General features: G+C 38.8%; 1 protein-coding gene across 1 annotated transcript in view; it reads left to right on the forward strand.

Moving 5' to 3' along the window:
- The window catches only part of col13a1 (collagen, type XIII, alpha 1), a 66852-nt gene that overhangs the window by 9290 nt on the left and 32437 nt on the right, over positions 1–25125 (forward strand). Inside the window, exons 3-17 of the mRNA XM_049481168.1 lie at positions 448–474; positions 3325–3375; positions 5938–5973; positions 6823–6849; positions 7185–7211; positions 11199–11225; positions 11309–11335; positions 11448–11474; positions 15603–15665; positions 18694–18777; positions 18927–18968; positions 19100–19117; positions 19890–19916; positions 20289–20333; positions 24240–24266. Coding sequence (XP_049337125.1) covers positions 448–474; positions 3325–3375; positions 5938–5973; positions 6823–6849; positions 7185–7211; positions 11199–11225; positions 11309–11335; positions 11448–11474; positions 15603–15665; positions 18694–18777; positions 18927–18968; positions 19100–19117; positions 19890–19916; positions 20289–20333; positions 24240–24266 — 555 coding nt within the window. The remainder of the gene's footprint in view (positions 1–447; positions 475–3324; positions 3376–5937; positions 5974–6822; positions 6850–7184; positions 7212–11198; positions 11226–11308; positions 11336–11447; positions 11475–15602; positions 15666–18693; positions 18778–18926; positions 18969–19099; positions 19118–19889; positions 19917–20288; positions 20334–24239; positions 24267–25125) is intronic.

The raw sequence follows: 25125 nt of genomic DNA on the forward strand, positions 1-25125 counted from the left end.
TCACTTTCTCCTCTCTCTAATAACAGGTTTTAGCAGCAGTGAACTCCTACTGTGAGCCCTGAACCAAGCACCCCATATTTCACCCAGTTTTAAGCTACTCGGTGGTCCTGCCGATCCTCAAAGGAAGCTTTTTTTGAATTATTCATAACTTATCTTTCCTTCCCCCAGACCTCCTCGAATGACTGCTTTACCTATGAGAAAACATTATTGGCATCCAGGGCTTTCATGACCTCAATCACATGACATATTCCCATCTCAGTATCCCTGCTCTCCTCACCCCAAATGCTCCGATTCCTCCACATCCCAATGCTCCCATTTCCCCAACTTCCCAAACGCCCCCCCACACTCAGGCTGCTGCATGTCCGTGTCCTCTCTGTGCCTCTCTAACCCCGATTCCTCTCTCTGTCTCTCCTTCACACTGTGCATGCGACTGCTGTGACTGACCAGGGCTTAAAGGGAAACACGGGGGAAAAGGTAAGTGCAGGACGACAGCCTGCCTGAGCATAACTGAGACTTCTCTCTCACTGTGGGTGGTTGTGTTAATTTGAAAGGGGGAGGCTTAGTGCAAAGTACAGTGCAGTCAGGTATCGTGATTTATATCAGGGAGGCTTTGGGCTTTATTTTGAATGGGTTTGGGGGGTGTGGGAGGGGATACTTTTTGAACACATTTCCCACAATGCTTGGATTACCTGCGTTTATTCTCTGTGCAGCAGCTCAGTAAAATCTGGGCTGGAGATTTTGAACCCCTCTATTTTAAAACTCCCTGTTGTGTTTATAGATATGTTTGGAATGGAGGCAATTTAGAAAGGCTATCCTCTTATTCCAAAATCCCATTTGAAAGTTTAAAAAGCATAACTGTGCATTTTTGCTATACAGTAATTGCTGCTGTCACGAATACTTTGATTATTTGGTCGATTTAATGGAAGCTTCTAGCTTGATGGATTTTCAAATGTCCATTGTCTGTTCACTCAGGCATTTCTAGCCAGATGCTGCCAGTCACGATCATTACCACCCATTGCTCTGTCCACTGTGGATGGTAATGTCTTCTATGTTGATGACGTATTTTCAATACACACATGACACCACTGTGGATCGAGGCATTTTAAATGATCACAAGTTCGATAATAATTTTTTATCATATTTCCATAAGCAGTTGGCCACTATTCAACCTTAACCTCAAAGTCAATGTATGGTTAAATTATAAGTGTTAAAGTTAAATATGTTAAATTTAATTCATTTGTCTGTTGCTCTTTTAAAATTTCGATCTTATAAAAAAAGCAGTCATCATTTCTTCTCTAATACTTAGTTAAACATCATCTTGCCTGAATAACAATGGGCCTTATTCACCAATACATTCCTAAAATTTTACCTTTGTTACCTTTCTTGAGAAAAGTCCAAATGAAAAAAAAAAACTGTAAAATTCATGAAGCCATAAAATATTTGATCCGACCCAGTAGTAAGCCACTCTAACTAATATATTTGTTTATTTCCATCAATAATCATTGTTGTTAAAAAAATATTAAGATTTTAATAAATTGTTATTCCCCATTTTTTTTTTGAACATGAAACATTTCCAGCCGCTCCATTAGGAGTTTAGATTTTTGTGTAGTTGTCACAAAACTAAATCTATGCATCAGTCTAGGCCAGTATTTCTGTGATTTGTGGTGTCTGAGACAGAACATGGATCCAGAGCAGAAACATGTAACCTATCCCTCAGCACCACAGAGAGAGGCAGTGGGCAAGCTGGTTAACCTTGCATTCCAGCAGATCGTGGTTATACTAGAGTCTCTCTGGAACGATGGAGAAATTGAAATAGCCTAACCACCAAGTCTGGAAATGGAGAAGCAGACAAGGTATGGTTTTAGAGATTTTCAATAGATCCTCGTCCAAAACAATCCATGAGCTTCCCTCATGATTCTCTGCACAAATTGTTCCAGGAGTTCATTTTTAGCCACTTCCCCTTAAGTGTGGTTAAGCTGTAGCTTCCTGCTGGGGGAAAGTCATGATTGAACAGCAGATCTTGGATATAGATCTTCATTAGATATCCAAACAACTTCTTCTACTGCGCAAGCTGGCACAGAAACAGGGGACTCTACCAGCCCTGGAACTGGCAAGCTCGATTCGACTTCTTCCATTTAACAAGACTAATATTGATTTTTCGGGGGAGTATGTGGAAGGGCAGTAGTGTGGAAAAGCTGGTTAATTAGCAATGAATTGGCTGGATCTTTCAAGCATCACTGACATAACACAGTTTTCCCTCATCACAATAGATGCCTTACAAGAGGAAATTAAATCTTCCACGCCAACGTCTTTCATTAGTGTGGTAGAACCTTCACATGCGGTGCATTTTCTTTGCCTTTCGTTTCCTAGGGAGAATGTGTTCTTGCTTTGGCTGATTATATTTGGACTCTTTGTTACATGGCCGTTCCCAGCTGCCAAGGACCGGTAACTCAAGCCACTAGGAAGGATATCTCTAGATCTTCAGTTGTCCAATTGCACAGATCTCTCTAAGATTATGTGGGTAACCATAAACCCCAAGGGCAAAGCTTTCTTTTCTCTCTGGCCTGAATTGGCCATGGCCCGGCGTGGGCACCGTCAGCCTCGCTCTCCAGTAGCCAGAAAGGGCCACGGATGTACAAAACCTGATTGTGAAAGCAAATACGGCCCCTGGATAAAACCAGCGTTCGCTCAGAAACATTAAATTCACCTGCAATTTGACGGATGCCTGGGTCATCACAGATGTCTCCCTGATAAGGTTTCGTCAGAGAGAGCTAATTAGGGAAAGTGCTGGAAACTGGATAGCATTCCAGTCTGGCCTCTGAGTTTTGTGGGATTGTGCTGGGAGGCTGGGTACAGCACTGTGGACTGGCTGACACGGCGCAAATCAGCCGGCTTGTGCCAGAGAACCGGTCCACCGGGCCCTGCGCTGTTTACTCTGCAGCGCTCCCTAACCCTCCCAGCAGTGCTGTCAAGACGTAAAGTATGACCTTGAAACAAGAACCAAGAACAGAGTCTGCTGAAGTACTTCTAGACCGAAAAACACACGTTCACCACACAGGCGCATGCATGTTCCCTGAGCAAGTGTCCTAAGACTGCTGTCTGTGTGGAAGCTTACTGGCAAGAGTTATGTTCAACAGATGTCACAAAGTGTTTTAGAGAGGGGGTTTTTGGGTGTACACATTTATTTATATATATATATTTATATATTCGCTGAGTGCTGTATTTGGCCTTAAATGCAGAAAGTAGATTAGAGAGTGCCACTTTCTTTTTCTCCTCTGTCAGTTCCTCTCCTCATCACCTCTCTGTCTCTCTATCTGTCCTTAGGGAGTGCCAGGGGAGCCAGGTCTGTCTATCATTGGCCCACGAGGACCTCCTGTAAGTGTCTTCACCACCACTAATAAAACCTTAAAATCTTACATCACTTCCAGGGAGAAACAGTTGGCTTTGAATGAGCGCTTAGCTTAGCTTTTTGCCTTTTGCTGTTTGAGGTACACTGACCTTTATCTAATTTTTCATACTACACAGCAGATTTACAACACCTTTTCTGTGTGCATGGGTGGGTTACTATGGATACATCACGGAGAAGGCATTTGTATTTGTGTCACACCCTCTCATGTGTGAGCAGTATTTTTTTCAGAAAAGATTCCTTGCCCAATCAAGAGCTCAAGTGCACAAGCATATTGCATTTGAAGCATGTCGCTTCACTAATGGAGATGCATTAGACAGAAATCCCATAGCAGGTTGTATGGAAATACTTAGGCTTCGTTTGAGCACTGAGGGGCTTTGATTTGCCTGTAATGATGGTCATTTGAAATCCCATCTTCATTAGTGAAAGAAATGAAAACATCCCCGACCTGTGAGATAATGATCCAGACACTGGACTCCTAGATTGCTCGGTTTTGTGCTGTGCAGTGTCTATGAGTGCACGGTCGGACTCCAGATGAAATGGGGCTTGTCCCAAAAACCCCGGCACCCACTTTCCTCCTTCTCCCCACATTCCGAGCAGAAGTAAGACAAAAGGGTAATGTTTCCCCCCTCAGAAGTGCAATTTCCTTTCTGATTATGCTGTGAAGGGCTTTGGCCACGCTTTGTCCTGCGGTTTCCCAATCCATCCTCCAGCACCCCTGGCTGACGGGCCGGGGATACCTTATGGCAGAATCGGCAGACTGCTCAGGCAGGAGCGCACATCTGGTTTTCAGTTTGCTGATTGCATGCCTCTCTGTACCCTTGGCCCACCACTTGTAATAAGGCATTAGGAGAAGACAGCAGGCCGAGACAGGAAGGGTCATGGCAGAGCAAGGTGTCAGAAGAGGATTGCTGGGGGGGCCTCTCCCGGCAGGTGAAGCTGACAACATAGGCTTTGTTCTGACCTCAGAAGAGGTTGTGGGGGTTGATTTGAAGGTGAAGTGTGGAGAATCTGGCAGAAATGGTGGCTTAAATCAGCCAGGTGAGTCCGACCGGGGCGGCGGTGCTGCATTTTTCACACGCAGAGGGATTACCTTAACAGATTGCTGTTGTAATTACCTTCACTGAAAATGACAAAGACATCATTTGGGCTGTCATTTGATGTGTACTTTGATGATATTGTGGTTTTTGCCATTAAATGTATAGAGCTGACCTAAGAATGTTGGCAAGACTTCCTATGAATTTTGTATGTATAATACATTATAAATGCATTATATAGCATTCATAATTCCTTATAATAATTGCTGTAGTATTTTCTCATTAGAGCATCATACAGTACACATTATAAAGTACAATATAAATCTGACGTCATACATTTAAAATGACTTTTATGCATATAAGTATGTTCATTGTTGTTATGTTAAAATTATACTATCATAAAGTATAAGGTGGTCACATGCTTGTATTTTATAACATGTTATTTATGTCCCTATAAGCACTTACAAGTCATCATACAAGATTATAATGATTATTACAATCATTGTAAGGTATCATGTATGTACTGTATGCTGTATAATGCATGATACATGCATTTATAATGTATTATAAATACAGGATTTATATATAAGTGTTACATAAATATTTTTGGCCATTCTGCATAGAACAGTCACACATAGTAAAAAGCAGCTGACATTTTTTAATAAAAAAAACAAGCCGGAATAAGGTTATTCTATATTTTCTATAATGCAAATTATATATATAGTATAATCAGATTTAGCGTGCATTTAGCTGTCCATCATTTTCTGTCATATTAGTAATTTTCCGAACTCCCGGACTGCTGTTATTCTCACTATTCCAGACCTCTGATTTGCGTTCCCTTGGGATGTCCTCTGTGTTCTCAATAACTACCTGAGAGCCAGACATATAATCTCTTTCATTAGCTGCGTTCGCCTCTTCCTTGTAATTTCTCCCGGTTTTCCTTCACTGCCCACTGCCCCTTTCTTTTCGGGGGTATTGAATGGCTTCTTCCTGTCTCAAGGGCAGTAAAAGATTTTCCAGCAAGGCAAAATGGGTATTGTGTTCACGGGAATGTAGCACTAATCATTATTGACACTTACCCATTAAATTTGTTGACTTCCACTTTGGCCGTTGGTTTATTGGATCAGTGCGGCCCTGTTAGCTTTGGTTTTCTGTGTTCTGCACTGTAGTGTAGTGTAGGATTTCAGTGTGTACTGCAGTGTTTTAGACTGGTGTTCATTTTCTCTCTGCGTCCCACACATAGCGCTCCCAATAGGCAGCAGGAAGTCCTTCTGCTTTCAAACTCAATTACAGTACTGCACAACTGAGCTTCTAACAATGACCTTTCTTCTCAACAAGTTCACATCACTCTGTGGTTTCTGTGGATGTGTGTGAGAATGTGACTTTTGTGCCTGTATTGTGTATATATGTGTGTGTTTGTGTAAGTGTGTGTGTGTATGTGTGCAGAAAATAATCCAATTTCTTTACTCCCTTTCTCTTTTTGTCTCTCTTCAGGGACAGCCTGGGACTAGAGGATTTCCTGGCTTTCCGGTATGTCTCTGTGACCTGACCTTAACTATAATAAGCAATCTGAAATGATTTTCTTGATGTAACAAATGTTAAATACTAATGTGATTATATTACATTTACATATGTTTGAGTTATGTAAAAGCACTATATATATATTTTTTATATATACAGTTCTGGAAAAAAATAAAAAACACTTAAAAATGATGAGTTTCTTTGATTTTACCAACTTGAAAACCTCTAAAATATAATCAAGAGGAAGATGGATGATCACAAGCCATCAAACCAATTTGAACTGCTTGAATTTTTGCACCAGGAGTGACATAAATTATCCAAAAGCAGTGTGTAAGACTGGTGGAGGAGAACATGCCAAGATACATGAAAACTGTGATTAAAAAACAGGGTTATTCCACCAAATATTTATGAATTAAAATATAAATTTGAAAATGTCCGTAGTTTATAGAAAAAACATATACCTATAAATAGCAAAATCAGACAAACTGATTCGGAAACTGAAGTGGTATGTAATTAAATGGGATTAAAGGCTCTTATGGTGTTTATTACTATCCATAAAGAATGAAATAATCTGCTGAACACACGCACACACACACACACACACACACACACACATACACACTGGGCCCCACTAGAATACAGAATACAGTAGCCCTACTGTTCCAGCAGTGCGCTACTCCTGTACACTTGACTTGTGCCTTGACCTGACCCCTCGAGGAAATACCGTACCTACGTACATTTTTTTTTTCTCTTGTAAACATCCTCACATCAGAGCAGTAACAGTCTAGACGGCCATGTGAATGCCCACGCTCTCTCATTATGAAGCCTGTTTAACTGTGTTTCTGCTCTCCTTCACAGGGTCCCATTGGTCTGGATGGAAAGCCTGTGAGTTTTACGTCGCACTTTGATTTACTTTTGATTCATTCAGCTATTTAAACTCATTTAGTCGGGTTTGAGTGCTGTGGCAATTTTTTGTAAATGGGGCTAATTGTTAACATTAGTCATTCTAATAATGACAGGCGTAATTGTGCTAATCATGATTATGGCACTTTTCTGTAATACACTGACTGTTATTACCACATTATTGACAGGGAATGGGATTGGTAGTGAGGGGTATGTGTGAGTGTGTGTGTGAAATGAATCGCCGTCTGCACTTAGGAAATAATAATTGAAGTCTTTTCAGCATTTCTGAGCCAAATGTTGTTGCTTTATTTCTGCAGGGTCAAAGCGGTCTGAAAGGAGATATGGTAAGCATGCCTTGTGTGCATTTAAAGCAGAAAAACTGCAGTGCAATGTGGACATTTTTATAGATATATTCTCATATACTTCTCATATACAAGCATATAAAAACACTGAAACTACTGTAAATACTAGTACTCATGAGGCTACATGTTCTACATATTCTAACCCCCAGTGTGTTTTTCATGCATCGTGAAATACTGAGCTTTTAAACCCACCAAGACAGGCTCTCAGTCACTCACAGAAGAGATTATCCTAAAGAGAAATGTGTCAGAGTCCATAAAACTCAGCAGTAGTCCTCTGGATGTTGAAGGTGGTTTGTATCGCCAGTGTTTATTTAGCTCAGTTAAAGTGGCCGCGTGATTCTTGTGGGAGAAGGAGAGCATGCTTTGATTTATTGGCTGAGTAACTTAATAACTGTATGATGCCAGTGGTTTGGAGAAGAGGAAGCATTTGTGGATCTTTTTTTTAAGTGAACGTAGATTGGCTTTTAGCAGATTCTTTTTTTTTTTTAACGTTTGGCTTCAGTAATACAAAAATAAAATGATTTTTTATTTTTTTTTCAATTCCATGCTTTGTGTGCTTGTGATCTTATTTATAAGACATAATGTTTTCCAGAATCTGCCTGCAGTTAAGGTGCTGAAAGGCACTTCCAGGCTTAATATATACTGTACTGTATATATCGAAATACTCCATGCATTCCAAAGTATTGGTCATAAAATGCAGCAAAATGGCTTTTTTTTTTTCTTTGAAGTGGCTGCAGAGACAGGAAGCCATGAACTACTGTGAAAACCAAAATGTGAGGCAGTCCTCCAACGAGGTGCCATGAATAAAACCTCACCCCCCTCAATCAATGTGACACCTTTATGGGGTCAGTATCACCACTGAAAGGCCCCTGAAGAGCTTTTGAACGAAACACAGTGACTCAAAAAAAAAGCCTACGAACGCACTTTCATCTGGGATTTTGATTTACTTTTTTTTAATGACACGTAACCCCCTCTCAGTTTCAGCCCCTGCCTCTCTCCTCATTCCACTCAGAGTAGCAGTGCAGTAAGCAGATTAACCAATGCTTTTGGACGACGAACATCATGGAACCTTGGAAGCTTGGAGTCATTCCGTCCATTTCATCATTCCAGCGGCGGCCGTGTCCGAGGCCCAGAGTGTCTATGTTTCAGGTCGTTAGATGTTTTTCAGAGTGTGTAGGTTATCACAGGAGGATTAGTTTTATTGGAGGGCACTGGCAGCTCCTCTGTGAGAGCGCTCGGCCCATCTCTGGCTCTGGATTGCTGCCGGCGTACAGAAGCTGGTTCCCACCTGCCAAAACAATCTTACACGGCTGTCCACTTCAGGCCTGGACCAGTCCGTCTGCTGCCGATGCCGAATAGCTGAAAAATTGATTCATGTTTTTACTGTGAGCTCCTTTCCGCTTTTCTCTCTTCAACAAAGTCGAGGAATGTTTTAAAAGGCGCCGAGAGATTTAACGTGAAGCATATTTGCAAGACTGTGTTGGAATGGACACTGTATTGATTTATTTTGTGGATAGGCTATATGGCATTTGGTTTGAGATTTTCATGGTTTTGTGTTTCACATATTTGGCTGACAAACTTTACAAGTGTAGAAATGCTATGTGTATTGAGCAATCTGATGTGAAAACTGAATTATTTTCATCACATCCTTTTAAAGCTGCAGTCCTTAAGATTTTTTTTCCTTTTAAATGGAAAGAAGTCTTATTCCTGAGTGCAGGGAACAAAATATTTTAATAAGTGGCGTCAGTGTGCTTCTGCGACCATCCCTGCAAAGCCAAATATGCTCATTCTAAAAACTGAGTGATCTGGTAGGTTTTCCCAGGATTTTTTTCCAGCCATTTTTCTACTGCTGGGCCATTTTTCCAACAGCTTTTGCTACTTATCTGAGCAACTGTGATGCTGCTAATGATGCTGATATAAGAGCTACTGCAAACGTAGACATATCAGAAAGGCTGATTTCAGCAGTCTTCTTCTGCTTATTCATGTATCGACAAAGCAAAAAAATATACAGCTCTGGAAAAAAAAATTAAGACCTCTTGAATTTCTGAATCAGTTTCTCTGATTTTGTTTTTTATAGGTTTATATTTAAGTAAAATTAACATTGTTGTTTTATTTTATAAACTAAAGAAAACATTTCTCCCAAATTCCAATTAAAAATATTGTAATTTAGAGCATTTATTAGCAAAAAATGAGAAATGGCTGAAATAACAAAAAAGATGCAGAGCTTTCAGACATCAAATAATGCAATGAAAACAATTTCATATTCAAGTTTTAAGAGTTCAGAAATCAATATTTGGTGTAATAACCCTGGTTTTTAATCACAGTTTTCATGCATCTTGGCATGTTCTCCTCCACCAGTCTTACACACTGCTTTTGGATAACTTTATTCCACTTCTGGTGCAAAAATGTAAGCAGTTCAGCTTGGTTTAATGGCTTGTGGTCATCCATCTTCCTCTTGATTAAATTTAAGAGGTTTTCAATTTGGTAAAATCAACAAAACTCATTATTTTTAAGTGGTCTCTTAATTTTTTCCAGAGCTGTATATAAGAATCAGATCTGAAGAGAGCTGGCAAGCTACAAGAGAGCATGTTCAGGAGGCATATGCAAAAAATCACCAGATTTATCCTCTCCGAAATGAGAGTTTACCATAGCGCACATTTTTAAAAGTATGTTACCGAATGCTCACTGCAATTACACATTCTCACCAGAGAGGTCTCTAAGGGTGAATCCCATTTCTCCCCTTGGCCCTACCCCTTACCCCTACCCCTTCTTTTCGAGTGTAATCCTTCCCCTTGGAACGGAGTTACAAGGGGAAGGGGTAAAATCCTACCCCTAGGAATTGGGACAACCCTTCAAGCACCCGGTGAAAGGTGAATCTTATTGAAAATAGCCTCCATAATATACTAGAAATTGTATATCACACTGGTTCCCAACACTGGTCCTGGAGCAGGTAATGTGTTACAAAAACAATATAATGTGCAAGAATGTGGGTCCTCAGTGACAGAGGAATCACTGGTATATCACAATGACGTTTGTCAATGAACAATAAATACATAAATAAATAGCACTGATTTATGACAAGGCTACTAGCGGTGGTGTGTAGGTGACCCTGCTGGGCTGATGTGATGATAGCAGTGGAGCGCTAAAGTTCAGTAGCCTAGCTGCTGGTTAACTAGTTAACTTTAGGGCATGGTATGTGTACAGAAAGGGGGCAGGAGGTGCAGAAATTAATTAATATTGTCCATTCCTTAATTCCTCTGTGATGGGGAGCTGAAATTAGCTCTGATTATTTTTTATTTGATTTATTTTTTCCGTTCCGCCTTAAATGCGGTAGCGCCTGCCGTCTGTTGCCCCATTTAAGGTGGAACGGGAAAGTTAGCTAGCTAGCTAGCTACCGAAACGAACTACTAGCAAACTTTTTATGCTTGTTACGAAGAATTCAGTCATAAAACATCAAAACTACACAATAAACTAAGGTAATACAGTGCTAATCGTAATTTTTAACATGGAAAATACTTTCTTTGGTCGCTTGTTCCGCCATCTTGCCAGTCATTCTCATACCCCTCGGTACGAAGTGTGGGTCTGGAAAATCTCAGTTTGAAGGGCTAACTAGCCCTACCCCTTACCCCTACCACTTCATCCTAACAGGAATCGGGACACCCCTACCCCTTGACGTGCACGCGCAAAACAGAGGGGTAGGGGTAAGGGGTAGGGCCAAGGGGAGAAATGGGATTCACCCTAAATCCCCAAACTTATGTACTGTCGCTTTAAAAGGAGCTACTTTATTATAGCTCTTCATCTAGAATAGCCACCTAAATACTTCCACAACACAGAACATCTATAAGACCTTAACTGCTGGTATCTTCCTGATAACAATAACGGCTATCAAACACTAAACATAAACTGAATTAAACAACAAATTAACCAAGAATACTTGTTGCATTGTTTTTTTTTATTATTTTTTTTTAGGGTGCTCGTGGCCCCAAAGGAGCCCCTGTAAGTATCTACCTCCTGATACATCAATTCCATTGCACTATTTTTATGCATATATGTTTACACATATTTGTATATTTTTACAGGGTGAACCAGGTCCAAAAGGAGAGAAGGTAAATAAGCAGTTTATCTTCATTATTTAAACTGTTCTCACAGTAAATAAGCTTTGTACAAGAGGAATCTCCACTCCATCTTACATGCTATATTTATGTACATGTGTTTCAGGGTGTGTGTGGCGATTATACACATCGGGTAAGTGAGCAGCAGCTTTTCTTTTGTTTCTGTTCGTCTCTGTGCAATCTAAAATCTCTGCTGTGCCTCGAACCCCTGAGAATACATCAGCATCTGTTGGTGTTCCAGCTTGTACAGTACGCTGATCCTCTATTTACCTCAGCAATTTGTCTTGTTTGCCCCCAAAGAAGATATAAACAGAGTAATTGCCTGTCTGCAAAGTGAAACGAAAAGAGGAAGAAAAGAACAGCGGATTGACAAATTGCTGTAATCCATGATGGGTAGCACATGTAGTAGCACATGTAGAGGCCTGCAGCGTAAATCAAAGCCTTCTCGGGGGGAACACCACTCCACTGCAAACAAGACAATTATACCAGCAGCCTGCTGTGACTGCACATTTGATAAGGCCTGATTTTAGGTGGCTGCCAAGAAAAAGACTTTCTTATGTGGTGAGGGATTTTTCCAATGATTTTCTTGACCAATTTAGATGTATTTCAGTCTTATTTTAAGATGCGTTCCATTTTCTGAACCCTAGATTATTGTAAAAATGGCATGCATATTATAAAATTGTAATATTTGACGTGCAGTTTGCGGTAAAGTAAAACTGTATTATCTAAAGCTTACAGCAAAAAATGCATTATTATGTTTTTGAACATATAATTGCGATACACAGAATTATTATAATCTTAATCTTTTTATGCCATTGACATAATAGCATAAAGAGCAATACATTTTTAGACATTAGAAATGGAATATAAAAAAATATTCTAAATAAGTAAAACATAAATAAAATAAAATCACTAGTATAAACTCGTCATACTGGCTTTATTAATGTTAATGGGCTTCATTTCCTAAAAACTATATAATTGGCAATATTGACCTCAGCAAAAATGATTGAGGTCTTGCATATACAGTATATTGTATAATAAGTAGATCATGTACTTATTGTAAAAGGCCTAGCTTTTAGCAATACAAACTTTCAATTTCCAAATTAAATTAAAAACAAGTTAAACAGCATTAACCTTATATTTTTATTGATTTATCAGTTATTGCAAACAGCAGAAAAAGAATGTTATAATTGGATAATTGTTACCGTCACACAAAAATCGTAATTTTATGGCATTAAAACCGGCTTTGCTTTTTTCCATTTTTTTTATAGTAAATGGATAAATAGAAATTATTTTTTTCTGTAAAGCTTGGAGACCTTTTTGAACATGTGAGGTTTTTGTGTGACATTAAGACATGGTTTCTCAATTACAGCTTATTTATTACATGTATTTAATTTAAAAAAATTCTATTTATATGTATCTATATTAACTAAGTAAAAAATATGAACATAAGTTAGCGTATTTGTATATTGTATATAGTATTTAATGATTCTTTTTTTCAAGGTAATGAAAAACAAAAAATTTTATCTACTTTCTTTATTTTAGAAAAGAAATAAACCTTAAATTTAATTTTCTTTTATATAAAAAAAACATGAAAACAGACACATGATGTTGTCGACAATTTCACATATGTAACATCACATGTAAATTGTATTATATAAGATTTTGGAATCACATGTGGTTATTGATAGTTTTACCTGCAAAGCTCTGTGCAGCTTTTTGTAAGGGCTGACATCAGACAAAGGAAATGAGGTCATAAAATCAGGCTTAAACATTTCCTTACAGAATTTAAATATGACTGTGTGTAATTGGTGGTAGAATTATGTAATTACATTTAAATTGTATCGAAAAATCATGTCAACTTGACTTCTGAACATTAAAGATAATTACATATAACAAATATCTCTAGGGAAATCTAAATTAGGTTCCTGACAGGCAGTTTTTTCTGGACAGCAGTAAAGTGAATGAGGGGCTGAGGGGCTCTATATGGGAGGTCTTGTCTGGTAGGTGGTTACACAGAGGTTATGGTCGGGGGGGCCTCTGTATAGACTTTGCATAGTCTCTGCTAGACTGGAAGGACCTACTATTGAAAGAGAGATAGGAATCACTTTTTTATATGTGTTTGTGTGCGCTTGTGTGTGTGTATATGTGTGTACGTGCATATATATATATATGTGCTTGTTTGTGTGTGTGTGTGTGCGTGTTGGGCCACTTTAAGCAGGGACTTCCACTGAAAACTCTGGCAGCATTACGCTCCAGTCAGGCTCTGATGTTGAAGGTTTGTGGGGTCCTTCCTGTCCCTAATGCCCAGAACTGTGTGTGTGTTCCAGCCCTGCTGCAAAGAGAGAGAGATAGAGAGAGAGAGAGAAAGAAAAAAAGAGAGAGAGAGAGAGAGAGAGAGAGCCGGCCTGGGCCTGTCCTCTGACTGAGCCTCTGGGCTTTTATATTGCTGTGGGACTTTTGGCAGTTATGTAAATTGTCTGCTTAAAGGTGTGCTATGCTACGAGAGATCCACATTTAAAATGATAATACATGATTAATTAAATAATGAAACATTTATTTTTTTAAGATTTTTTTGTCTTTGTATTAATGCATTTTTTTTCATTATTTAATCCACTATATATAATTAGTGCAGTTGTTAAAGTTGCCCATTTTCATCGTAGCACACCTTGAAGCATTTTTGCTAATTATAGAGCAACTGGCTACTTACGGAGAGGGTCAACCTGAAAACACGTGCCCACTTTCTTTGTTTGCATTTCTTTGCCTACTTTTCCCTCAAATTAACTGAAATTAGGCATGGTCTAATTAACAGGGTTTATTTTAAGATTTAAAAGCTTTTTTCTACGAACAAATATATTCACATGCCCAGTGAGACATGAAATGCAAACACATATCTCAGAAAGAAGGCAAGCTGCGTTCAGTCTTAAGTAAACTGCTTTACATCAGTGGGAAATGGGCCAATAACTCTTCAATCTGTACTTCATAATGCTGGTGATTTCAACAGAAACGGCGTATTGTCCACCCCTGTGCTGGAGGACAGGCCACAGTAAGTCTGTTGCTGAACTCTCTTTGTGGCAAGACTGAAGCCAGCCTGATCTGTACAGCTGTAGTTCTTGAGCTGCAGGACCCAGCAATCAAGTCACAGTGGAGATAATGGGTTGAACAACTCTAAAAAGAATCAATGAGTGTGTTATCACTGTCTTATTAAAACCTAGCAACTCTCATTAGTAGTGTTATATGGTTAAATGAGCCATCTCTGTCTCGTCTCTTTCTCAAACTCATTTGGACTCAGCCTTATCTTAGTCTCAGGCTAAGCTGAACTCCAACGATATTATACCCTGAAATATCATGCCATATGACCCACCCCTAATTATCATATCAGGATACTACTTTTTTTTGCTGTTTTTAGCAAAAGATTAATTCACACTGTTCTCATTTCCCATTATATACTGTATCTACTGGAGACAGATTATATCTGTCCAGTATCATTTATTTTACTTTAATCCTGTATATATAGAGATGTTATATGATATTGTATTACAGTAGTGTATTCTTAAAAAAAAAAAAAAAAAATATATATATATATATATATATATATATATATATATATATAATTATTTTAAATTCTGTGTTTTGTCATATCGCCAAGAGTATCGCTTTCGCGAAAATACCATTATTATTTTACAGCCATATCACCCACCCCTACTGCTCTTATTGTTGTAACTCAGCACAGTCACTAAGACCAGGAATTGAACCTACATGTCTCCTACATGACGTGGTAGCTCACTAGCAGGTAGTGATGTTATCCACTGCACCACACCAACCACCATTTAACAATGAATAGATGAGATGAGATGAGATGAGATATTTGTAGACAATAACATTTAGAAAATATCTTTGCTTTTCAGAGATGCAAGGTCTTTTTATGACAGTGACAGTTTTGCTCAATGTGGCCACTGATGCTACATTTATTCATTCGGATTCTTCAGTAAGTTTTTGCAGTAGTTTCCTCTCCACTCAAACTCAGATCACTGGGTCTTGTTGGTCAGTTCTTATGCCTCTGTCTCTCCTCCTCTCTCTTTCTCTCTCTCTTTCTGGCTCTCCAGTCCTTTCCTTCTCTCTTTCTTTCTCCCTGCCTTGCTGTTCCCCTGCAATTCACTATAGTGTTCACTTGTTTCTCTATTTCTTTTCCCTCTTTTTTTTCCCCCGTCTCTTGACCTTTCTTGCACCGCGGCCCACCTGTTCTTTGTGACCTGAGCAGATGTTGCCCATCACCGTGCGCAACATGCCCTCAATAAGCCCTCTAATTCTAAAGCGCCTGAAGGTACATCTATCTCTGCCACCCTTCATCCACTTCCACCCACCCCACACACCCCCTGCCAAGGATGCCAACCGTCGTCTGCCGTCTGCCAGCCAAAGTCCTGGCCCTGTAGTAACCCTCCCCTGGCACGAGCGTGTTTGCTAACCTTCTCACTCAGCACTGGAAATGTGAGAACAGGACAGGAACTGTTACACAGGTTTTTATCAGGCTGTTCCGGCTGCAGTCCAATAAATCTGATTTATCTGAGATTTTTACAATAGTTAAGCAATTCGATGGCTGCGGTTGTGACTTTGCGCTTGTTAGGAAAACTGGAATAGCGGAATAGCGGAACACTGAAAGGGCATTTCTTTTTTCAAAGCCATGGGTGTTTATAGCTTGATGCCGTGCCCAGAGAGTCAACCTTTTGTCTGTCTGTCTTTCTATCAAGCTCTAACAGCTGCCTGTGTGAGCTGAGCTAGCTGACAGTGTTCCAATAAAAACGTTCCTAGAAATTGCAGATCCTCTGTCCTCGCGCTCGTCCTCTGTCTCGGCTATCCCCATGGAAATGTCAGACAAGGAAATGTCTAATTATTAGCACACTCGCAGGAAGTTATCTGGAGAAACTCAAAAATGAAGCGCCGTAGGAAGCTTTTTCTTTTCCAGTGCTTTCAGTGATGAAAGGTTGGAAAACACATCTGCCACGGAGGGTTTACGACAGCGGCTGAACGAGACAAATGATGTTATCTCAACACCCGCTTCAATCACGGCTTCCTAGAACAGATCGTGTCTAGCTGACATTTGTATAAACCCGGTGAACACAGATCGAGCATCGTATAAGAATTAGCGCCTCGGAGAAAGCAAACGTTAAGAAAAAATCCCATTCTGTAATCCGCGTCAGTCTAAAGATAACAAAACTGAGAGACAGAGAGCTTATTTGGCAACGGGACCAGCAGGACTCTCAAAAGGGTGAGGCCTGCCAGTCCCTTTTCCCCCTCTGCTCTCAAAGCCTCTCTGTGCATTCAGGCTTCTCTGTTTCTCTGGCCCGCTCCCTCCAGATAGGCCTGGCGCAGGCTGACCCCGGCTGGCATCCATCCTCCATCTTGTTTCTACAGGTGTACTGTCTGCGTGCCAGATTAGGGCACCATGTTTGGAGACAACGGTCCAGTCCACACTGTGGAGGGCCAGAGAAAGGGCTAAAAGGAGAGTGGAAATCACTCCACCATTGACAGCCTGGGCTTCCTGTGCTGGTTTTTGCGTGTGCTCTGGATAGGGATAGTGGAATGTGTTCTTTTAATGGATCTGCATCTGGGATAATAAATCATATCTAGACACGTCCTGTCAAGAAATAAAGGCATAAAATATGGCTCGTAGGCTGATGGATGGGTTTTGGGTTTGGATCTGGTTTTTAAACTTAGCTACCACACAGAGTTACAGAGATAATGTGAAAAAAAGGGTCTGAGGGTCTGGGTCTTGTTAGAGTCTTGTTAGGGTTATGTTAATTGATGTTGTAGATTACTGTAGATTTAAATACATTTTCAGAGTTCGAGTGATATTATCTTAACCCTCCTGTTATGTTACGAGTCAAATTGACCCGTCTTAAGGTTTGAAAAACTAGGAAAAATAGTTCAAAGTATTTTTTCAGTATGAAACTTTTTCTGCTTGCCTTAATTAGTGTAATCAACATATAATATGAAAATGGATCATCTCACGTATTTGCAACCACCCCCTGCAAAAAACTAAAACAAAATTGCAAAGTTATGTTTTAATGTTATGTAAAACTATTATTTTATATGTTGGTCTTTCAAAAGTAAAAAAGTAGTGAAAGTTTGAACATTATTTTTTTTATGAAAAACGATCCTAATTGAACCATTACCTGTTATAGGTCAGGAACACCACTGCACTAAATATTGACTATATTGATAAAAATTTGCAATGTTAGTAATAAAATATTCACAATGCTTGTTAAGATTTTTTTAGTTTCAGATGTCTTTTGGATAATTAAACATGCACCAGGTCAAATTAACCTGGGAAAACCATTGCTTTTCCTGACAAACGAACATAATAGGAGGGTTAAGCCTACTCTGTAATAACAGAACATGGGTCGATTTATTAGCATAATATATATTTCTAGTTCTAGACAAGCATTTTTTTCTTATTCCACTTTTTCAACTGTTTTTGTTTAGTTGGTAGCCCAGTCTTATTTGTTATGTCTTCATCCTCCTTCTTGTGTAACTACCTTTCTTGTAGTGATTTTGTTTAGTCTCCTCTTCTGTTTTGTGTTTTTACTCTGGCTGAAAGTTTAAAGCACCAAAGTACGTTTCAACTAAGAGACCACTTGGATTTGGATCCAAATGACCTTGTTAAAAAAAGGGGTCTGAGAAAGCGTTCTGAGAGGTCTGTGAAGTCTAATAGTGTAGGCTTTGTTCAGTTGTTGGTCAGCAGTTGGTCAGGAGGATGAAGGTTTTTAGTTGTGCCCAACCCATGTTCCCATGATTAAGTTTCAATGGAGCCAAAATTTGATGGCTAAGCTTGTTTTCCAAACATGGTACTCGGTAAAATAGAATAATCATTTACATTCCCCTGTCATTTTCCTAGCTACAAACTAACTGATATGTTTCATTACATATTTTTTTTAACTCAGCTTTAAGGGTGCTCTTCTTTTCCCTCTCAGTCATTGAAATTGAGCCCTTCCAACGAATAACTATTTGTCAACCATTTCTCTTTTTTTCACTTATTTTTTACTTTTGTAAGTCATTTTCTTCACAAATGAAGACATATAAGTCTAGTAAAAAGTATAAAGTTTATTAAATTTAAAAGGAAAAGAATGTATTGCCCACAATATTCACCACAATGCGTGATATATGGTTATTCGTTCAAAGCTCAAGGCTCAGTTAATCAGGTAAATGTTTTCAGTTTTCAGTTATGTTATAAATTAGTGACTGACTTGGCTTGAAACTGAGAGGACCCTGATGCTGAGGTTGAATTTATTGTTATGTTCATGTGTAATGTTCACGTGCTTCTCGGTCTCAGATGGTAATGTACTGTCTCTCAGCAGGGCGAGCCTGGAGCGCAGGGACCGCCCGGCCCTCCCGGCCCCCCGGGGCCCCCAGGTCTGAATGGCGCTGGAGGACCGCCGGTAAGTCTGATGAGTTTCTTTTTTTTATGTCACAGTTCTTGACAGTTTTTGACGTCATTCTTACTGCAGATAGATCTAATCATAAGGGATCCAATTGAGTATAATAATAGGCGGCCTATAGAGTACTCAACCATTTGTTCCTGATTTAGGGAAAACCTGGAGAACCTGGAAAACCTGGAAAGGACCCAAGGGTGAGTATTTGTGTCGTCCAGAAGCCAGATGTGAAATATCAAAACGTACTGTATGTTACTTATTACCTTGTCCTTGTTATTTCATGTTTCAAGATAATATTAAGATGTTTTTTTTGTTTATATTTTGACAGATGCTAACAGGAATGAAGGTAAGCTTGTTAGATATGTAAGGAATGTTATATTAAATTGCGAGACACTGAGAAAATAGTGCTTAATTTCTGCAGCTTGTCAAAACCCTAAGCCTAATTGCATATTACGACCTGTTAGAATATTTTAGACTATTTCAAGAGTTGAAGCTTCGCCCCTTCTGAGAGTGGAAATGGGTTGTAAACAGGCCTAAAGTTCAGGCAAAGTTCTGCCGTTTTGCAGGGTGGGTCCCGTCTCCCGCTGCCAGCACAGAAGGGGTGGATACGCCGCATTTCCCTCGTCTGTGTTAGCGTTGGAGAACTCCACTCCATTTTCCCCTGATGCATTAATTGCCATGGGTTATTTAGATTGGAGAATTTTAATTGTGGTACATTGAGACGTGCAAGAGCCATAAAGCAGCACACCCTGGCTCTCCATAAAAACAACACACCACTTCATATCTCAGCAGGAGCTGGAGACCTGCTTAGTGTTTTTGGTTTTGGATATATCCCATTCATTATTAACAAATACCTCCCTGAAAAAGGTGTCTGCATCATTTTATGGTTCGGAAATGACTCCATGTGATCAAAAATATGAGGAAATGAGGAAATTAAAAAAGCTGTTTAGCGTTGTTCCAAAAAACATCTGTGTTTTATGTGCATGATCTCAGTCCAGTGGTTTCAGTCAGCCTGGGAAAAATGAAATAATAATGAATATAATAATGAAGTGTTTCATGTAATTTTACATTTTATGTCAGTATTGAAGTTTCTTTTTTTATTTTATTTTAATTAAAAGGGGGAACCAGGAGTACCAGGACAAAAGGTAGGTTAATAAAAATACAGTAATACAATGGATTTGTTCTCTGATTGTCTGTAAAATATAATTTTAAATAATTGTGCATGAGAACAGAACACACAAGAAGCAGATATATCACTAAGATATCCAGAAGCTTGATGGAAACACTCGTGAAAGTGTGATTAACAGTTCAGTTGTCCAGATCAGCTCAGGAGTTACCGACTGGGGATAGAGACTTGGCGATTCACAGCCGTTAATATGTGTTGAAGACATATTGGATGATTACAAAGCAGTCAAGTCATCTACTACATGTTCCACATCCTGCTGGCTCTCTCTCTTCTTCTACCGCACCCCTCAGACTAACTTCCTGCTGTGTGTTCTCTCTCTCTCTTCTCTCAGGGTGATCGTGGTGAGACAGGCCCAAGTGGACCTGAAGGCCCCAAGGTGAGCAGAGACAATACATTTCTCATATGTTAGCTTCACTGTGGAACCCTTTTATTGGGTACTGTTGTCAATAATTATTGTTAATTGTATTCACTCTGCATTGTGACAAGGGAAACACAATTAAATAAAAGCATCAAATTTATGTAATTAAATTATAAATACTAATCTTGCCATCAAAATCATGGGATACACAAGCAGTACGTACATTGTTAATGAAGCATTACTTCAAGGGGTGGCTTGGGAAGGCCCACACCTGTGTAAGTTGTGAGGTACTATCTGGTGTGTGAGTTTGAAAACCAAATTCATCCTCATTCAGTGCTGTGAAGGCCTCACAAACATACACTGTAGGTCACTGCAGTATTCTTAAGCTTCCTTAGGACATGAAAAAAGTTCTTGTCCTACAACATGTTATATTTCAGTGTAGGGGTGTGCCATATCACATCGAACGCAATAATATCCCTAACATTTTTGAATATCGTGAACGATATTATACCCTGAAATATCTTGCCATATCACCCATCCCTAATTATCACATAAGGGGAACTATTTTTTTTTGCTGTTTTTAGCAAAAAAAACGTCACACTGTTCTCATTACCCATGATACATCTACTAGAGACAGATTATATCTGTCCAGTATTATTAATTTACTTTTATCCTGGATATATGGAGATATATGGAGTCTATTATTAGTATCATGACATTCTGGATCATTTACTTCTGTTACAAATCTGATAAAATTCTTGTATTTTTAAATTACTTAGTTAGGAAAGTGCTATATCATATTGCATGCAATAAAAAGTACAGTAGAATAGTGTATTCTTTAAATATATGTTTTGTCATATCTCACAGAGCATCATTATAACAAAAATACCACGAAATATCGTTTTATAATTTTAGGGCCATATCGCCCACCCCTATGTGTATATTCAGTGTATATTGACAGCATCATGCAAAAGCATTGTATTTCCAAGAAAGGCATTTGAGTCATTTTGGAGGACTTCTATTGAACTTCTCATTATGAAATTCGAAACAATGTAAAGAACAGCTGCCAAATTCAAAAACAATCAAATAAGAACATCAGAATACATCAAAAATAGTTAAAAAAGTTAACACTGACAATATACTTGTTACATTTTACCACATTTTTTGAGAATCTTAGTAAAGTTGATATGACACATAGAAACAAATATGTATCAACTACTTAAAAACACAAAGATCTGCGCAATCCATGCATGCAAAAAGGAAGAGACTATTAGGAGCAAGCAGTGCACACCCTATCTCTTGATATCTCATCATAATCAGTTGACTCTTTCTCTTCCCAAAGCTTAAGCGATTCTCACAGACTCCCACATGCATACTTTCCCTCCAGTCTCTCCATCTTCCTCTCTCAGTTATAGCCAGCTAATGCTGCTCGGCTTACGTGATTGCATGATATTTCCACAATAACTCTCTTCACGTTTCCCCCTCACGCCTCGTATTCGTTTCTGTTATCAGTGTCATAATTTCCCCTTATTCACAAATGCTTATGTGCGCTCACGGACACCCACAAACACACACTTCCACACATATATGTATCCCACCGTAGTCATTTCCCTCGGAACAGCTCCTGCCAGAAGAGCAGAGCATGTGATTGACACTTTTGTGAGGACTGCTCACTGTAGCTCTGGCTGCATATGTTTTTCGATTTTGAATTTCAATGAACTTGACTGTGAAATAACCCACACGCTTTGTACTGTGTAACCTTGATTCTGGATAAAGTCTTTACACATTTGAACCCTGGAACAACCTGCTACTCTATTCCCTCACTATCCGGCCCTGTAAACTTCGGCTGACGGCGCAGACGGCGTGGATACTTTCCCATGCACGCATCCAGATAACATCTCAGGCCAGATTATGAGTAACCACCTCATATGGGGCACAGCGGGAGAACGCCTTGTTATCCTTTTCAAAACACTGAACACTGGATTAAGTTTTTTCAGATGTTTTTTTTTTTTGATTGAGAAATGTTTCAAGTCAGCCCAGGTGGAACATAATCCAAGCACACAAAGTGCATCCTGGGCTGTTTTAAAGGGGCTGAAGGCTGAATCTAGCAGGCTTTTGTACATGAACTGCACCACCTGGTGGTGTTTTTAGGACCTTGTAGGACTTTACTCTAAGCTTGCTTTGAATTCTGCTGGTGTGAATCTCTCAAAAAGAGCTGAATAAATATGACACATTCTCCTTTGAGAATTAAGACTGTTTTCTACCACACTCCTGATTCTCAATTTGACAAGATACATCTTTTTCACAAAGCACTCACAACTCAAATCCCCTGAGCTGAGGAAATGACTTTACAAGACGAAGCTTAAAATTAGAGAAAACAAATGTGTTCCAGTACATTACCAACACTGTTAATCAAAGAGTGGTCTGTTCTTCTTCTTCTACCTTTTCTTCTTCTTCTGCAATTATATCATATAATATAGTACCTGTCCAGTGCCTGGATGTCTTCATTTCTACTTAACATTGCCAAGTTATGCTGCTAAGCAAAGACATAAACATGTTCCTATGTGTTATTCTAATTCTAATGAATAAAGGAAATGGCAGGGGTTATATTTATTGGGTAATGTTGTAGAGAGTATAGAGAATGTACTGCTAATGTCCTACTGTTCATTATTTTTGTGTTTTTTTAGTTTTAATACTATACTAGTAAATCAGCTGTTATGAATAGTTAGCTATGGACCTTTCAGGTTAACCTGTTGTTGTACAGTAAATTGTCCCAGTAATAACTGCGATAAACAATATTATTGTCATTTGCAGAACATTGCATTCCACTGATATAATTATAACAGTTGCATAATAATGCGTTTACACATTCTTGTTAAAAAACAGTAACTTTTCTTTAATAATTTTTTTTAGACATTGGAATTGAAATGTAAACATGTTTCAATATCCTAAAAATTAAAACATAAATAAAAACACAGTTTAATTTATGTTTAATTTACATATACAGCTCTGGAAAAAAAATTATGAGATCACTTCAGTTTCTGAATCAGTTTCTCTGATTTTGCTATTTATAGGTATATGTTTGAGTAAAATGAACATTGTTGTAAATTCCACATAAAAATATTGTAATTTAGAGCATTTACTTGCAGAAAATTAGAAATGGCTGAAATAACAAAAAAAGATGCAGAGCTTTCAGACCTTAAATAATGCAAATAAATTAAGTTCATTATTATAGTTTTAAGAAGTTTTAAGAGTTAAGAAATCAGTATTTGGTGGAATAACCCTGTTTTTTTATCACAGTTTTCATGCATTTTGGCATGTTCTCCTCCACCAGTCTTACACACTGCTTTTGGATAACTTTATGCCACTCCTGGTGCACAAATTCGAGCAGTTCAGTTTGGTTTGATGGCTTGTGATCATCCATCTTCCTGTTGATTATATTCCAGAGGTTTTCAATTTGGTAAAATCAAAGAAAAACATTTTTAAGTGGTCTCTTATTTTTTTTTCCAGAGCTGTATTGTCCCAATAATAACTGCGATAAACAATGTTACTGCAACTTTTCTTTAATGAGATTTTTAGACATTGGAATTGCAATATTAAAATGTTTGAATATCCTAAGAAAACAAAACATTAATAAAATAAAAACACTGTTTTGAAACAAAATTCACATATAAGATACATATAACGAGCACTCCTGAAACAATGAAATACAACAAGCAATATTGACATGAGAAAAATGATTTAGATTGTGTCTATATATCTGTCATATGGTTAGTCAATAATGTAATTATTATGACAGGCCTGGTTACAGTTTCTATTTTCAGATCGCAGGCTTATCATGCTGGCTTTTTGGCATATTAATGTTTAAAGCACAGCATGTCATGATGACTGATTTCTGCTTTTTCCTTCTATCTGTCTTCACAGGGATCCAAAGGGGATCAAGGGCTGAAGGTAAGGCCAAGAGTGTGTTTTGTGTTTCTGGATTGGATGTTTTGTGATGGCCCACATGACAGTTTTCCAAGCAGCGAAGATTACCGGCATGGTTGCACTCCATTGAAATTAGATTCAGAAGGCTTAGTTCCCTCCTCATTGGAAGTAGGCGGAGGCATTTAGGCATGATTGGACCATCCATTTCATTCCCAGTATTCCATTCAGCTTTATGGACCTGTTAACTTGCCTATTTTAATAAGAGTGCAGTACGTAGGCCAGTGCGTCTGCAGGAGTGATTACGTAGTGTCATTTGGCCGTTTCTCAGCGGGAATATTTTCAGTCTGTAAACATGTGTGGGTGGTACATTAAGTTTACACCTGCTTGTGCACAAATAGCCCCCAGAGGCCAGAAACTATTCTGCCTGTCTATCTCATGAATGCTGAGTATTGTCTTCCGTCGCCAGCAGCGCTAGAGAAGCTCCACCAAAAAGTGTGTGTGTGTGTGTGTGTGGGCTGGCGAGCAGCAGAGACAGAAGCTGGGTGTGATATCTTAAATAAACCCTGGGCTCTTATCAGTGTGTGTGGGGGGGTTCGCTGGAGCTTGGTCTGCTGGTCTGAGACCAAACAGAAAATATCAGAACAGATAATGACGCTGTGATACGGCGTCTGCAGCCTTCTTAGGTGTTCCCTTCTTTGGAGTTCAGTGCTGTAAAATCTTGGTAGAAACATTTTTTTTTTACTTTTTTAAAATTAAAACATATGAACCATCAGTCGTCTCTAAGTAAACCGAATTGAGGATAGCAGAGTTGATATTTTACACAATTTTGTGCCATAACTCAATGTTCTGACCTTAAGCTCAATTTGACACAGCAAATCTAAAA

This window comes from Astyanax mexicanus, chromosome 7, assembly GCF_023375975.1.
Source record: "Astyanax mexicanus isolate ESR-SI-001 chromosome 7, AstMex3_surface, whole genome shotgun sequence".
NCBI lineage: Eukaryota > Metazoa > Chordata > Actinopteri > Characiformes > Acestrorhamphidae > Astyanax > Astyanax mexicanus.